Source organism: Drosophila kikkawai, chromosome 3L, assembly GCF_030179895.1.
Source record: "Drosophila kikkawai strain 14028-0561.14 chromosome 3L, DkikHiC1v2, whole genome shotgun sequence".
In the NCBI taxonomy this organism is placed as follows: domain Eukaryota; kingdom Metazoa; phylum Arthropoda; class Insecta; order Diptera; family Drosophilidae; genus Drosophila; species Drosophila kikkawai.
Genome location: NC_091730.1, coordinates 5699462 through 5714120, shown reverse-complemented (window position 1 = coordinate 5714120; position 14659 = coordinate 5699462). Strand labels below are relative to the sequence as shown.

General features: G+C 37.0%; 4 protein-coding genes across 4 annotated transcripts; 2 read left to right on the top strand and 2 right to left on the bottom strand.

The window, feature by feature from the left end:
- The first annotated feature begins 45 nt into the window (after positions 1-45).
- Fuca (alpha-L-fucosidase) lies at positions 46-2507 on the top strand. Its single transcript, XM_017165878.3, has 7 exons — positions 46-119; positions 453-842; positions 911-1052; positions 1119-1225; positions 1287-1763; positions 1817-2232; positions 2304-2507. Exons 2-7 carry the CDS (start codon positions 608-610, stop codon positions 2406-2408), a joined length of 1482 nt encoding a protein of 493 aa, XP_017021367.1. The 5' UTR covers positions 46-119; positions 453-607; the 3' UTR covers positions 2409-2507.
- Positions 2508-5857: 3350 nt separating this feature from the next.
- On the bottom strand, positions 5858-12377 carry LOC108073874 (uncharacterized). Its single transcript, XM_017165660.3, has 6 exons — positions 12120-12377; positions 10745-10911; positions 7650-7943; positions 7470-7545; positions 6535-7326; positions 5858-6420 (listed from the first exon to the last, which is right to left on the bottom strand). The coding sequence occupies exons 2-6, from the start codon at positions 10892-10894 to the stop codon at positions 6116-6118; spliced, it is 1617 nt and encodes a 538-aa protein (XP_017021149.1). The 5' UTR covers positions 10895-10911; positions 12120-12377; the 3' UTR covers positions 5858-6115.
- Positions 12378-12637: 260 nt separating this feature from the next.
- Positions 12638-13196, bottom strand: Sgs7 (Salivary gland secretion 7). Its single transcript, XM_017165552.2, has 2 exons — positions 13080-13196; positions 12638-13009 (listed from the first exon to the last, which is right to left on the bottom strand). The coding sequence occupies exons 1-2, from the start codon at positions 13105-13107 to the stop codon at positions 12648-12650; spliced, it is 390 nt and encodes a 129-aa protein (XP_017021041.1). The 5' UTR covers positions 13108-13196; the 3' UTR covers positions 12638-12647.
- A 1020-nt stretch (positions 13197-14216) lies between these two features.
- LOC108073786 (integumentary mucin C.1-like) lies at positions 14217-14565 on the top strand. The gene has a single exon (XM_017165553.2). It carries the CDS (start codon positions 14256-14258, stop codon positions 14526-14528), a length of 273 nt encoding a protein of 90 aa, XP_017021042.1. The 5' UTR covers positions 14217-14255; the 3' UTR covers positions 14529-14565.
- The last annotated feature ends 94 nt before the right edge of the window (positions 14566-14659 follow it).

Below are 14659 nucleotides of genomic sequence, written 5' to 3'. Positions count from 1 at the left end.
TATAGTTAATTTTTAAAATGTATATTGTTATTTTTTGTGTTATTGTTACTTTTGAATTCCCAAAGAGCTCGTGTTTATAAAATTCAGCTGTTTTAACTTGAATAATGAGCACAAAGTGGGTGTGTATTGTTTTGGTGTGTAATTCATTTCATTGAATTATTTTAAATAATAGCAACACAAATAAGATCTTATAAATGGAACTGTTTTATTTGTTCAACTTTTGTTTGGAAACCCAATCTGTTTACAAATTAGAAACGCTGATAAACAAACCTTCGCTGAACTGCAAATTTCAGTTCTTATCAACAGTTTGGTGCTAAAATACATTGCTCTTAAAGCACTCGGAAAAAATTCATACTTTTTCAGCTTGAATATATTTTGTTATGGAATTATCTCGAGCTTCTAGTTCACACTCATCTTTTCAAGTGCACCTTCCGACTTATCCATCATCACAGCTCCCATGCCAGCTGTTGACCTGCTGAGCGAATTATTCCCATTCTCCAAACTCAGCTCTCAGTAGCATTCTGATCTTCAAGCGAGACAGACCCAACGGAGTGAATAATATAAACCTACTCGAATAATATTCGTGTTTCCCCGGCTAATTGAGGAAATGGCAATCTCCGCTTGGACGCTTCTGCTGCTGGCAATCGCTGGGCTATCGGAAACAGAAGTGGCTCTAGCCCAGGTGCCTGGACCCCGTACACGATATGAACCCAACTGGGCCAGTTTGGACCAGAGACCCCTGCCCCGGTGGTATGACGAGGCCAAGGTGGGCATCTTCCTGCACTATGGAGTGTATTCAGTGCCGAGCTTTGGCTCTGAATGGTTCTGGACTAATTGGAAGAGTAGGTATAGCTGTGATATATATATTTTAATTGATAATAATTTACACACTCTCCCTCTTTCTATATAGATCTACGAAATCCGGAGTACATCCAATTCATGCAACGCAATTACAAGCCCGACTTTAGTTATCAGGAATTCGCGGGACAATTCACCGCTGAGCTATTCAATGCCACTCAGTGGGCGTTACTTTTTCGAGATAGCGGAGCCAGGTTTATATATATTTTTAAGCTTATCTAAAGGCTGTTTTGATCTTTAATTTCTATTTCAAATTTCAGGTACGTAGTTCTCACGAGCAAGCATCATGATGGCTTTACGTTGTGGCCCTCGAAGAGCAGTTTTGGTTGGAATTCAGTGGATGTGGGACCCAAGAGGGATATAATCAGTGGGTTAACTGTATATATATATCATTATAAAATATCTAAAACCTATATCTATCCCCCCAGAGGAACTTGCTGCCGCTGTTCGCAAGGAATCCAACCTTAAATTCGGTCTTTACTACTCCCTTTTCGAGTGGTTCAATCCCCTCTGGACCGATGACAAGTTGCATCTGCTGATGCAGCAACATTTTGTGGATAGAAAAGTGCGTCCTGAGCAAATGGAACTGGTCCAGCAGTATCTGCCGGAGATTATTTGGTCGGATGGCGACTGGGAGGCACCGGCCAAATACTGGCGCTCCGAGGAGTTCATCGCCTGGCTGTATAATGATAGTCCTGTACGGGAGACGGTGGTCACCAATGATCGCTGGGGCTTTGGCACTGCCTGCTTGCATGGCGACTTTTATAACTGCGCCGATCGCTTTAATCCTGGCGTGCTGCAGGCCCACAAGTGGGAGAATGCCTTTACACTGGACAAAACCAGTTGGGGACAGAGATTTGATGTCACGCTGAAGGACTTTATGACCTCCAAGGAGGTGATCAAAGGTGGGTAAGGTTTATGGAAAAGAATAATGATTAGAGATAAATTTATTTCCCAGAAATCGTCACCACTGTCAGCTGCAATGGCAATGTCCTGATCAATGTGGGTCCCACCAAATTTGGGACCATCCTGCCCATCTTCGAGGAGCGTCTCAGGGACATGGGTCGCTGGCTGAAGATTAATGGCGAGGGCATCTATGGCTCTGCTCCTTGGATCTATCAGAATGATACTATAACACCCAATGTTTGGTATACGCGACGCCAGGAGGCTTCCAAGGGCAGCGTGGCTGTCTATGCCTTTGTCCTGGATTATCCTTACGACACCAATGAGCTGGATATATATCCTTTGGGCAGGGACATAAATATTTTCCAAAATGTCATGTTAACAGGGATAGATATAGGCACAGGTGGAGATGTTTTGAACAAGCAAAGCACACAGGTGGTCATGTTGGGCATGGAGGATACGAAAATTCAGGTGGGTATTAAGTTTTGGTTATCAGTTACGGTGTTTCTTAATTTAATTTATTTTTATTTAATTTTTTTTAGTGGACTACGGATCGTAACAAGCTACACATTGTGTTTCCGCCAAAGAATCATATTGATAAGAGAGGACTTGACTTTGCCTGGACCTTTAAGATTACCATAACGTAAGGCTGGAATTTTAAGGAAAACTATTAATTTGTATTAGTTAGTATATAAGAAATATATAGTCACATAAAAAATAAATAAATAATTCCACATTTTAAAAGAGACAGTTATAATTATCCTATTTTGAATAAAAAACCATTGCAATCATTGTTTTATAATTCTTTTGGTGACATTTGTTTCTTTATAATTATTATACCCTTGCAGGGTATTATAATTTCAGTCAGAAGTTTGCAACGCAGTGAAGGAGACCTTTCCCACCCCATAAAGTACATATATTCTTGATCATCTAGCCACAGCAGCTATGGCTGGAGTAGATAATTAAAATATTTATAAATGCAATTTAAATATGTAAATGTAATTGATGGAACACACAAATATGAATCAATAAAAGATGGTGAAATCAATGTGCAATTTTTTTGTGAAGGCGGCATTTATTTGGGATCGTTTGGGGAAAAATCTAATTATTTTGAAAGCAAAATCTAAATTTTTAAATTTGTTTTCTGAATTTTAAACATTTTTTTCGGATGTTTTACAACTCTTCTACATTTTTAAAAAATTGTTCTAAATTTTTAAAATTTTTTATTATTATATTTATTTAAGAATTTTTTTAGAATTAAACAAATTTTTTTTTAAATATTTGTACTGCCAAATTTGAATTTGAATTTAACTGCCAAATTGAATGAAAAAATGTGCTCACTTGCATCAGTGATGCTCATCTCCATCAGTGATGCTCATCTAGCTATATTGCATTATTGGGAGGCTATAAAATCGGGCTTAATGGCAGTGATGCTCATCTGGCTATATTGCAATATTGGGAGGCTATAAAATCAGACCTTGCATCAGTGATGCTCATCTAGCTATTTTGCAATATTGGGAGGCAATATATCAGGCATAATGGCAGTGATGCTCATCTAGCTATATTTCTTTATTGGGACATATTAAATAGATGAGCATCACTGATGCAAAGTCAGTTTCAGTGTGCCCAGGTGCATTTAGGCAACATTTTAGCCAAAAAATTTACAATATGGTCACATCTGGTTTGAGTCTTCGCTTACTCCAAGATCAATGGTTCGAAACTTGGACTTTTTATAACAGTTTATACCAGTTTTCAGTTGCTTGCTGCTGGTTTCTGTTCGCCTGTTACCCCAATTTGGGAAACGGGCAATTTGCATGGAAATGTTCGGAAATTTGCATGGTCTGCTGTAGGGATGTTGTTGTAAAAAGGTTGTTGTTGCCATAAGCTGTTGTTGTCGGCAACAAATAGGTATAAATGCATAAAATGAAATATAAAAAAGGTTTGAGTCTCCGCTAACTTGCGCCGGCTGCTAAATGGTTTGGAACTTGGACATTTTATAACAGTTTATACCAGTTTTCAGCTGCTTGCTGCTGATTTCTGTTCGCCTGTTACCCCAATTTGGGAAACGGGCAATTTGCATGGAAAATTTCAGAAATTTGTATGGGCTGCTGCAGGGATGTTGTTGTAAAGGGGTTGTTGTTGCCATCAAGCTGTTGTCGACAACAAATAGGTATAAATGCATAAAATGAAATATTACAGCTTATACCAATTATTATTTTTGCCCAAATGTTTTTATAACAGTTTATACCAGTTTTCAGTTGCTTGCTGCTGGTTTCTGTTCGCCTGTTACCCCAGTTTGGAAAGTGGCCAAATCGAATGAAAAAATTTGCTCACTTGCATCAGTGATGCTCATCTCCATCAGTGATGCTCATCTAGCTATATTGCATTATTGGGATGCTATAAAATCGGGCTTAATGGCAGTGATGCTCATCTGGCTATATTGCAATATTGGGAGGCTATAAAATCAGACCTTGCATCAGTGATGCTCGTCTAGCCATTTTGCAATATTGGGAGGCAATATATCAGGCTTAATGGCAGTGATGCTCATCTAGCTATATTTCTTTATTGGGACAAAATAGATAGATGAGCATCACTGATGCAAAGTCAGTTTCAGTGTGCCCAGGTGCATTTAGGCAACATTTTGGCCAAAAAATGTACAATATGGTCACATCTGGTTTGAGTCTTCGCTTACTCCAAGATCAATGGTTCGAAACTTGGACTTTTTATAACAGTTTATACCAGTTTTCAGTTGCTTGCTGCTGGTTTCTGTTCGCCTGTTACCCAAATTTGGGAAACGGGCAATTTGCATGGAAAATTTCAGAAATTTGTATGGGCTGCTGCAGGGATGTTGTTGTAAAGGGGCTGTTGTTGCCATCAAGCTGTTGTCGACAACAAATAGGTATAAATGCATAAAATGAAATATAACAGTTTATACCAATTATTATTTTTGCCCAAATGTTTTTATAACAGTTTATACCAGTTTTCAGTTGCTTGCTGCTGGTTTCTGTTCGCCTGTTACCCCAGTTTGGAAAGCGGCCAATTTGAATAAAAAGTTTTGCTCACTTGCATCAGTGATGCTCATCTGCATCAGTGATGCTCATCTGCATCAGTGATGCTCATCTGCATCAGTGATGCTCATCTGGATATTTTGCATTATTGGGATATGATATTTTTAATTTAAAAAAAAATCAAGAAGTTTTTTAATATAAAAAATCCGATTTTATAATACAAAATAATATTTTTCTAAGTCAAGGAATCATTTCCGACCCCATAAACCATATATATTCTTGATCAGCATTAACATGCGAATCTTTCTAGACATGGCAAAAATGGCCAAAAATTTTCATTTCTTAAAAGTTTAAATTTGGTATGCAGTTTTTTTAAATTAATAAAAACTAACACAAAACTGCTTTCCGAATCGAAATAAATGCATTTTTGGCATAGTTATGATATATTTTAATTGTATACAAACTTTGGCTGGCCAAAGTTAGCTTTCTTTCTTGTTTTTTTTTTTTATTATTTTAATTTTATTTTGTTCTTGATTTTTATGTTTTTACAGGGTATTATAATTTCAGCCATAACCAAAGAAGAGGCCAGCTTCCTTTTTTGTAAATATTTCTTAGGGTTATATAACCTTTACTTTAAAACAAATATTTTTTGGTGACAAAAATAAGTAAGTATATTTTTTATTATCATTATTTTATTAACAGCAATACAGCCATTTAATTTGTTCTAAATTAACATTTACGCTTATGAAAGGGAAATACAAATTAACTTAAAATAAATCAAATACAATTTTTCTAGAAGAACAAATAAATAATTTTACAAGGTTTTTGATAATAATTTTAATTTAGAATTGAATAAGCTACATTTTTGACTTAAGATAACATTATAATATCATATTAATAATAGATTATAATATTTTTCATTGAGTCTATATGAGATGGAACCATGCAAAGACAATTTGTTTAACGCCATAAGACTTTTTTTTTGAGAAAATAACATACTACAGTTAAATTTATAGCCTTGCAGTGTATTATAGTTTTAGTAGTAATTTTTGACCCCATAAATTATATATATATTTTGAATCAGTATGTCGAGTCCCTCTAGCCATGGCCTCTAAAAATAAATCTTTCAGACGCTTTATAAAAAAATTAATTATTTGTATTATTTTATTTGTAATTTTAAGCTCCAACTGAAATTAATACATTTTTGGTTTATGTTTGATCTATTTCCTATTTCCAATTAAAAAGTTTTAGTTTATAAAAGCCTCGGCTTTCCAAAGTCAGCTTCCTTTCTTGTCTTTGAATTTTTAAAAAATACTTTTATTGCCTTTGCTTTGGATACTTTCTTCCTAAGTAGCTGTTTCCGTCTTGGCCAAAGGTGTCCTATGCTTGTGGGCTGCCAGTTGGGCCCGGGAGAGAACCCCGCCATCGCAGGTGACACAATGGTAGTGCGTGTGCCGCAGGGCATAGGAGCAGGAAGCAGAGTTGCAAGCCTCATTACCGCCCACCTTGCGAAAGCCAGCAGAGCGGACATAGTCCTGGCGCAGGTGCAGCCGCCGGTGGGCCACCACCTTGTTGGAATCAGTGCAGACATAGTCGCACTTGCGGCAATGGAAGTGGGAAGTCTTCTTGGAAGCTGAGCCACTAGAGTCATCTGAGGATAAAGAGAGAGTTTTTTCAACTAATTTCTTAAGTTTATTATATATTTATTTATAGTTTATTTAAATTTATTTTTAATTTTTAATGCAAGCTTTAGTTCAACCCTCACCTATTCTCTGCTGCTGTGAGGAGGCTTCCGTGACTCCAAAGGAACAACTGGCCACTCCGCACTGCATGTTGGCCCGAAACTGACGGAAGTCATCGCCCATCAGCGTGTCCATACGCTCATGGCGCGCAGTGTGCTGCACGAAGCGCGTCTTGTCGCAGAAACTGTAGTGGCAATCCCGTCGATTGCAGTGGAAGTGCGACTGGTGGTTCCGATAGCCACACCGCTCGAAGTTACAATCCTCATTAAAGCGGAACTTGAGGTATCCCGTGGGTATGTCATGATCCCGGCTTCTTTTAACCGTTGGAGGCCTTTGTACCGCCTCCGAGGAAGCAGCTGCTGCAGCAGCAGCCGCTGTGGCAGAAGCCGTTGCTGCCGCGGCTGCATTGAGAAGCAGCAGCTTCTGATGGGCGGCATTCTCTAGGATAAGTCTTACATCTAGCATTGATCCTGGTAAGGTGGCTGCTCCAGCAGCTACTGCGGCTGATCCTGCTGCTCCTGGCCCTGTCAAGGGTTGACTGGCTGCCGCCAGAAAGCTAGGCAGTAGGACTTGTCGCTGGTAGAGGTCTATCAGCTGCTTGAAATGCAACAGATTCATATTCAAAGCGGGTTCTAAGCTTTCTCCTGATGTTTTTGTGGTTTCTGGTAGGGAGGAACGCATGCTCAGATCCTCTGGCTGATCCACATCCAAGTCGAAGGACTCCTGGCGGTATTGGGAACTATTTTCTTCAGGGACTTCTTGTTGCGTTGATGAATTTATATTCTCTGGATAAAAAGTTCCTGCTGCGCGGACTACTGTTAAGGAAGATTTATATATTTTATTTAAATAATTATTTAAGTATTTAAGGAATTTTTTTTTAAATTTTTTATAATTATTTTTCAAGAGTTTCATTAATAAATTATAATCTTGAGGTCAAAGAAGCTTATAAAAGCTTTACCTGATTTCTTTTCCAGTTCCCTAGAACTCGGAATCTTTGAGGAGGAAGATACAGCTTCTTTTGCTGGTAAAGTTGGCTGGGAAAATATAATTTTAAATAAAATTATAATAAAATTAGTTTATATAATTTTTAAAAATTTAAATCTTATTAAATTTAAATCTATTAATTAAATATTTTTACCTGCGCCAAAGACTCAATGCGGCTGCTCTGCAATGTGGCCTCCGTCCTCCCTGTCAAGTGGGGCAGCTGCCTGCGACTGGAGTGCTCCGTCGTTATGGATGTTGGAGCCCAAACGCGACCTCTCTTCCGGTTCCGACTAGGGTTGAGATCTGTGATCGTTGAAGATGTTGAACCATCGTGATCTGTGCGGGATAGGCGCTCTTCTAAACCTTCCCCCATTGAGGCAGCTACAGCTGGATGATCGCTTCTCTCCAGCTTGAAACTGGTGAAGATGGCCTGCGGTGAGTGCTGAGCCTGTTTAAAGAAATAACATAAATTTATATATATTATTATATATATTTATATATATTTTCTTTTTATAGGTACTAGTAAAACCATTGGAATTTATATTATTCCCCCAAATGCGTTGTGGGGGCGCCTTTCATGGAATTAAATTACTTTGGCATGGCAGGGCCGTCGTACTCGTTGTCTCATTGTCAGTCATAGTTTTTTTTGGATTTTGAATATTTGGATTTATGACAAACAATCGGCCGCAACCAGTTTATTACTCGTATTTCCGAAATTACTGTTAATGTTTGTCGCTGTTGGCCCAAAATGTCACTATTTAAATTTTGTTCACGCATCAAATCAATAATAAAAACGAACAAAAATATATAAAAAAAAAAGAGAGAAAGAACGAGGCAAGTGAAAAAGCCAAAAGCAAAACAAAAGAGAAACCAAATGAAATTATGAATACAAATGCAACTTGTTGATACCCTAAAAAACGATAAAGAAGTGCCATAAATGGGTTTACGAAAGTAGAAATTTAAATATATATTTTTTTATATTTAGAAATATTTAATTTAATAATAAGTGCGGAAAATATATTCATAATTATTAATATATATTCATAATTAAGGTATCGAAGAATTTCGAATTTAAAAATATCTTTTAAATATTTTATTATGAAACTATTAATATTTTAATAAATATTTATCAACATTTTTATATACAATTCTTTTTTGGAAAAATCAAAATAAAGAACTTCTATTGAAAATATTTTTCTCCATATTGTAGAGTCTGTAGAATTCATTTTTTAGTAATTTAATGATTAATTAAATACTTTATTTGTATTTTATATTATTATAATTAATGTAAATGTATTATTAATATTATTAAATAAATATTTTAGACTTAATTCTTGTATTTATTAGTTAAATACTTTCTTTACAGGTTGTATTATTAATATTAAATAATTTTTTAACCGCCTTTGCCTACTTTTAACCTTAAAAATCAAACTTGAACAACTCCCTTCTTTAATCACCAAGTAAATAATTTCATTTTCGGGCAGAGTATAATTTAAACTTTCATACTTTTTAACAATAATTACACCGAAAACATTGAAAGACAATGAAACGAGTTTGCCTTTACCCGATAAGTTGTGGCTCACTCACTCGCACACACACCTTATTTGATTAAATACGTTTCAAGTGTGTATAGAAATTATTATTATTTTCATTATTGCTATTGTCACTGCTGCCTATCGATCCCTGCCATCGCCATTCGGGATTATCGAAGGGGTTTCGATGCTTACAAGGTTTGTGGGTAAGTGTAGTGGGTGGTGGTTGGAGCCACCCGTCGCAGCACCTTGATTCCTGCAAACCGATTTGGGTCACCTACACTTCCCCCCCTGAGGCGATCCCGATGATGATGTTGTTGTTGCTGCTGCGGCTTATTTCCCAAAAGAATGCCGCAAATGGCAATGGACAAAATATTTATTCAAATTTGATTTCTCATTCACACAGGCAAGGCACTGAGAGAAATGTAAAGTGATGTTTTATGGATTTTAAATTAAAATTTTAACTTTTTTTTAGGTGTTTTATGCCTTATAATTTTAAACAGAAAGCTTAAAAGCAGTCAAGGAGCTATTTCCGACCCTATAAATCATATATATTCTTGATCAGCATCAACAGGCGAATCGATCTAGCTATGTTTGCTTAAAAAAAAAATTTTGATAATTTTTTCAAAAAAATCAAAGGGGTTACATCATTAAAATTGTGAAAAATTAACAAAAATTTCAATTTCTTAAAATTTATAATTTAGTAAGCAGTTCTTTTAAACTAAGAAAAACTAACCCAAAACCGCTTTCTGATCTAAAATTAAACCCTTTTTGACTTAGTTATGAAAAGTCTAAAAAATTTAAAATTTCTTCCCAGTGTATCCACCATGTACAGTGTGTGTGCACACCAAGGAGAGTGGCGCGTGGGCTGGGTAATCGTAAGCACACACAAGTGCGATCTGGTGCGTGTGCATGAGCTCGGCTTGGCTCGACAAAATAAAAAAAAAATGTAGAAATTATGAAAATGACAGTTAAAAGCACAAAACGTTCAGGAGGATGGTGGAAGGGGGGTATGAGGCGACAGGTGGGGCAGGTGGTGGCGAGGTGGAGTGCCAACGTTGACGACGCTAGACGGGCAAATGAAATAAATGCGGAAACACTCGTTGTCAATATTAATATGACGAATATGGCAAAAACCAAATCCGAAAACTCAATTCAACGCACAGCACACAAAATGCCGCATTAGGGCCAGTCGATGAGGAGGCCCAGGAGGGGGTGGAGAGGGTGCTGGGAAGTGGCCAGAACGGCTGACGTTGCACACAAATAGGCGCAAATTCCTAATTACGATTAGAGCCTCGGTTGGGTCGCAGACAGACAAAAAAGGAGTCACGCAATTGGGTCGAAACGGAGGTAAAGTAAATGCCAACGAGAAATTGGTAAAATGATTTCGGGAAAATTACAGAAAAATGATCAAGAAATTAAGGGAAACAAACCAGGAATTAAAATATTTAACTATAAATGAGAAACAAGAAAATTCTTAAACAAACAAAATACAGAGTAAAATATAAATATAGAAGAATGTGATATATAGTAAAATATATTGTAAAATATATAGTGAAATATGTAGTAAAATATTTAGTTAAATATATAATACAATATTTAGTAAAATTAATGGTAAAATATATGGTAAAATGTGTACTAAAATATTTAATAAAATATTATCTAACATCTTAAGCCGCTTACATGTATATCCCCCCTTAATATATCATAAACTCACACTCTTGTAGACCTCCACAAAACGATTCTTGGGCGGACGACCTCTTTTTCGATTAAAAAACCCATCAATGGAGGTGATCTGGGTGGGCTGGCTAGGATCACCGGTGCCAGAACCCTCCATATCCAAGGCTGCACTGCTGCTGGACTCCATTACAAGGGTAGAGCGGGCTATGGAAAGAAGATAAAATATTTTATATATTTATTTGTTAAATACTAGTGAAAATGCCTGTCTCGTGACTCAATCCCTCTTGTGCCACTCTGCAAAAATTTGAGTCGAAATTTTCACTATTAAAAGGGGCCTTTGACCACCTTGAAAGGTTAACAGCCGATCGAAGGGAGGTCAGGTTTCGGCGCCAAGCCCTTCAGCCGGCTAATTGCAAAAGCATTATTTCCCTTTGTCATGTATATGTTCTCCTTTTGTTTAAGTATTTCCATGAATATTTGGAAATTCTGCATTATTTTTACATTATTAATTATAGATTGACAAATAAATTGTGGTAAGAATTATGCTATAATTTCCAGGGTTTGTTACTTATGACAAGAAAACAGAGAAAACTATGGAATATATTTCTTAAAAGAATTTACTTTAATTTACGAGTAATCATTATTAATATTTTCCGTTCTTTTTATATAAGTTTAACCATTTAATTTGTTAAAATAAAAATTAAATAAATAAATATTCAAATCGATCTCTCACTTCCATTACATATTTCTGTTGAATCTGATGAACTATCCCCACACAAAACTCAAGGTTCCATGGCTTTAGCATCTACAGAAAACTAGTAAAGGTCTTGGCCAAGACAGGAACACTCTGTCTTCTCCAGAACACTTTGCATACCTGCGCTGCATATGACTTTGATAGGGATCGATATTTGCTATTCGAACTTGCTGCGGGTGGCTTTGCCAATTCAAATTCCAGCGATTCTTCCACGGATTAGTGGCGAAATCTGTGAGTTCTTTGGTTACACCATTAATAAATTGAAACCAGGCAGCAGGAGCTACTACAATGGTCCCAATGTTTTGTCAACGAATGGGTGGTCCCATCCAGCAATTAAATGGAGCTCAGTTTCAAGTCTCCTTTGGCCGGCGACGATTGTCTGCTGGCGATTAGCAGCCGGGACTTGGGTTTACCTTCAAGATAGACATCTACATACTTGAGGGGGGGGAGGGAGAGCATTTTTAGTCATTTAGCCCAAGCCATATCCATATAATTCAATTCAATTGCCGGTCCAGAGGAGGAGCCGCCACACAAAGGACCAGATTCTTGAGATTGCCAGCGAAATTGACAATTTGAAGGGGAGTTTTTTTTTTATCAGGGATCAGACATACACTTGGGAACACACACTATGAGAATGGATTTTGGTAGTTGGACACACCTAGGATTATATCCAGATCAAGGTCATCGCATCCTGGGGTGGGTATATTTTTAGTTTGTTAACTTTTTAACACTTTTAATTAGCACTGACACTGAATCTTTTATTCCCCGTGAGGTTTAGTGGCACCGAAACCCGTCTGCCTTCGGCTAGCAGCGTTGCTCGAGTGGCCAGCGAATCGCAGAAGCCGCCGAGTCAAGCCGAAGTCAAGACGAAGTCAAGTTGAAGATCAGCCGAAGCTCAGCCGAAGCCAAAACGATCTCAAGCCGAATCCGAAGATGATCTCAAAGCCACGAAGCCAGAAACCAGCTGATTCCTTAATCTTTACCAAAGGCTTATTCAGAGAAGACTCCTGGATGGGTTGTTATAATAATAATAATACATTTTATAATTAAAAAACAATTATATAAAATATTTTTAAAAAACAAATTTATTAAAAATTTGAAACAAACTCAAATCAAGAAAACAAACACAATACAAATCATTTGATAACCAAATCAAGATCCAAGTCAAGACCCAAGTCACATCCTTTTAGGCCAACTTTTGGCCGCAGACGCACTTTTTGATCTTGGAATCTATTTGAGCAACCAACTTGATGAGATCCCCGCAAAGCTCATCCCTGCCACAGCAACCCTCACAAGCCACGCCTCCAGGACCACATGGTAGAGGTTCACAGGGCTTGGGCTTAGGTTGTGGCTTAGGTTGTGGCTTCGGTTGTGGCTTCGGTTGTGGCTTCGGTTGTGGCTTTGGTTGTGGCTTTGGTTTTGGCTTGGGTTGTGGCTTCGGTTGTGGCTTCGGTTGCGGCTTGGGTTGTGGCTCACAAGGTGCTGGCCAAGGCAAAGGCAGGAAAGTGGCTTCCGAGTAGTCAACAAATCCTATAATCAGGATGCTTGCTGTGGATAAAAAGAGATGAGAATCCTATTATAAAAGATTCCCGGATCAAGTGTATCCATTGTTACTTACCAAGGACAAGGACAATGGTCAGCTTCATGTTTATATCTCAACAGAAACGACTTAGTTAGGACCTAGAGGTATCTGGAACTGATGCCAATCTTGGCAGAAACTGAACTTTTATAGGCAAAGTCTCCTACTGCACTTGGAATCCACGTAAACTTAATTTCTAAAAATGGATTAAAAAACAAAAAACATTTGTTGGCAATGTCAATAAGACAGTCTGGATTGGTCTGGGTTCAATACATTCGGGCAGGTTCGATCTCCATGGCTTAATTATAGAAATGGCTGGAGTTCTAAAGTTTAAATAAATATGAAAATGTTTAAATTGAATTATGATGAATTTAAATAAAAATATAGTATATTTATAAAGAAATTACAGAATATTATTCGAAGGTCGACTCTTATTATTTTATTTTATTATTTTATCATGACTCTTTCCCCACGTTTTATACAGATTCAAATTTTTACAACTGTTCTTGCTGAATAAGTAAATATATGTACATTTCATGTATTTTACCTGAGATTCTAGCAAATCCACAAACCTTCAACTGAGAAAGATTTTTAAATTGGGATTTTAAGGGTTTTTTTTGGATATACCATATATAGTTTGTCTCTCAAATCTAATAAGTAATTTTATAATTTAATCTACACTTTAATTTTAATTTAAATTTAATTTAAAGGAAATACTAAAGGAAAAACATATATCATGATTTTCAAAAACATTTTTATTAGACAGATTTAGATTTCAGACAGAAATTATAATACCCTGCTAGATATAAAATAGGTAACTCTTCTATAAAAATATTTCATTATATAACTAGGTCTCTTTAACTTAAATTAATTATCCAATAAGATAACAATAAAATAATAAGTAGCTGTGAACTGGGTTACTCGTCTGACAGCTGTCTTTAGAAGTCAGTTAACCACAGTGTTTTATTTGTATTTATATAATATTTGGTGTTTGAATTTCTGTTACCAACGAATTGTTCTATTGCTATCAATATTGATTCTGTTGATATTGCCAGGAAGGAACTTCAATTTACATTTATTATTTGGGAAACGAAATATCTTACGATCGCTATAAAAACCTCAGCTTCGACTCTAGCTAATCACAGCACTCGATTGCCTCATCCGATAAGGTTTCAGTTTTACGAGCACCTCCCAAGGATTCAAGATCAATTCAATATGAAGTTCCTCTTCGTGGCTATCCTTATTGTCCTGGCCATCCAGTTGGCTGCATCGCAAACCACCACCACCACTGAAGCGGCCACCACGACCACAACCACAACCACTGCGGCTAGCACCACGGCCACGACCACAACCACGACCTCCTCCCCCAACAAGATCAAGTGCAACAGGAGCAACAACTGGTGCCACACTCGCATTCCCAAGAAGAAGTGCAAGAACCCCAAGAGGTGCATCAAGACCGTCGTGGTTGTGACCCGCAGGAGGGGCTAATTAATTGATAGACACTTTGAAATAAATATATTACAGTAACCATAACAACTTCAGTGTTTTTAAAACTAAGAAAAGGGTCTTGTTTTGGCAGATTTAAGAAAGCATTAATTAGGCAAAGCTTTTCTATAGGC

Coding starts and splice junctions, on each gene's coding strand:
- Fuca (XM_017165878.3), top strand. CDS start 608: ATGGCAATCTCCGCTTGGACGCTTCTGCTGCTGGCAATCGCTGGGCTA. Junction 843..910: donor GTTCTGGACTAATTGGAAGA/GTAGGTATAGCT, acceptor CTTTCTATATAG/ATCTACGAAATCCGGAGTAC. Junction 1,053..1,118: donor TTTCGAGATAGCGGAGCCAG/GTTTATATATAT, acceptor TTCAAATTTCAG/GTACGTAGTTCTCACGAGCA.
- LOC108073874 (XM_017165660.3), bottom strand. CDS start 10,894: ATGGAGTCCAGCAGCAGTGCAGCCTTGGATATGGAGGGTTCTGGCACC. Junction 7,944..10,744: donor TTGTGGAGGTCTACAAGAGT/GTGAGTTTATGA, acceptor TTCTTTAAACAG/GCTCAGCACTCACCGCAGGC. Junction 7,546..7,649: donor GCATTGAGTCTTTGGCGCAG/GTAAAAATATTT, acceptor ATATTTTCCCAG/CCAACTTTACCAGCAAAAGA.
- Sgs7 (XM_017165552.2), bottom strand. CDS start 13,107: ATGAAGCTGACCATTGTCCTTGTCCTTG. Junction 13,010..13,079: donor GACCATTGTCCTTGTCCTTG/GTAAGTAACAAT, acceptor TTTTATCCACAG/CAAGCATCCTGATTATAGGA.
- LOC108073786 (XM_017165553.2), top strand. CDS start 14,256: ATGAAGTTCCTCTTCGTGGCTATCCTTATTGTCCTGGCCATCCAGTTG.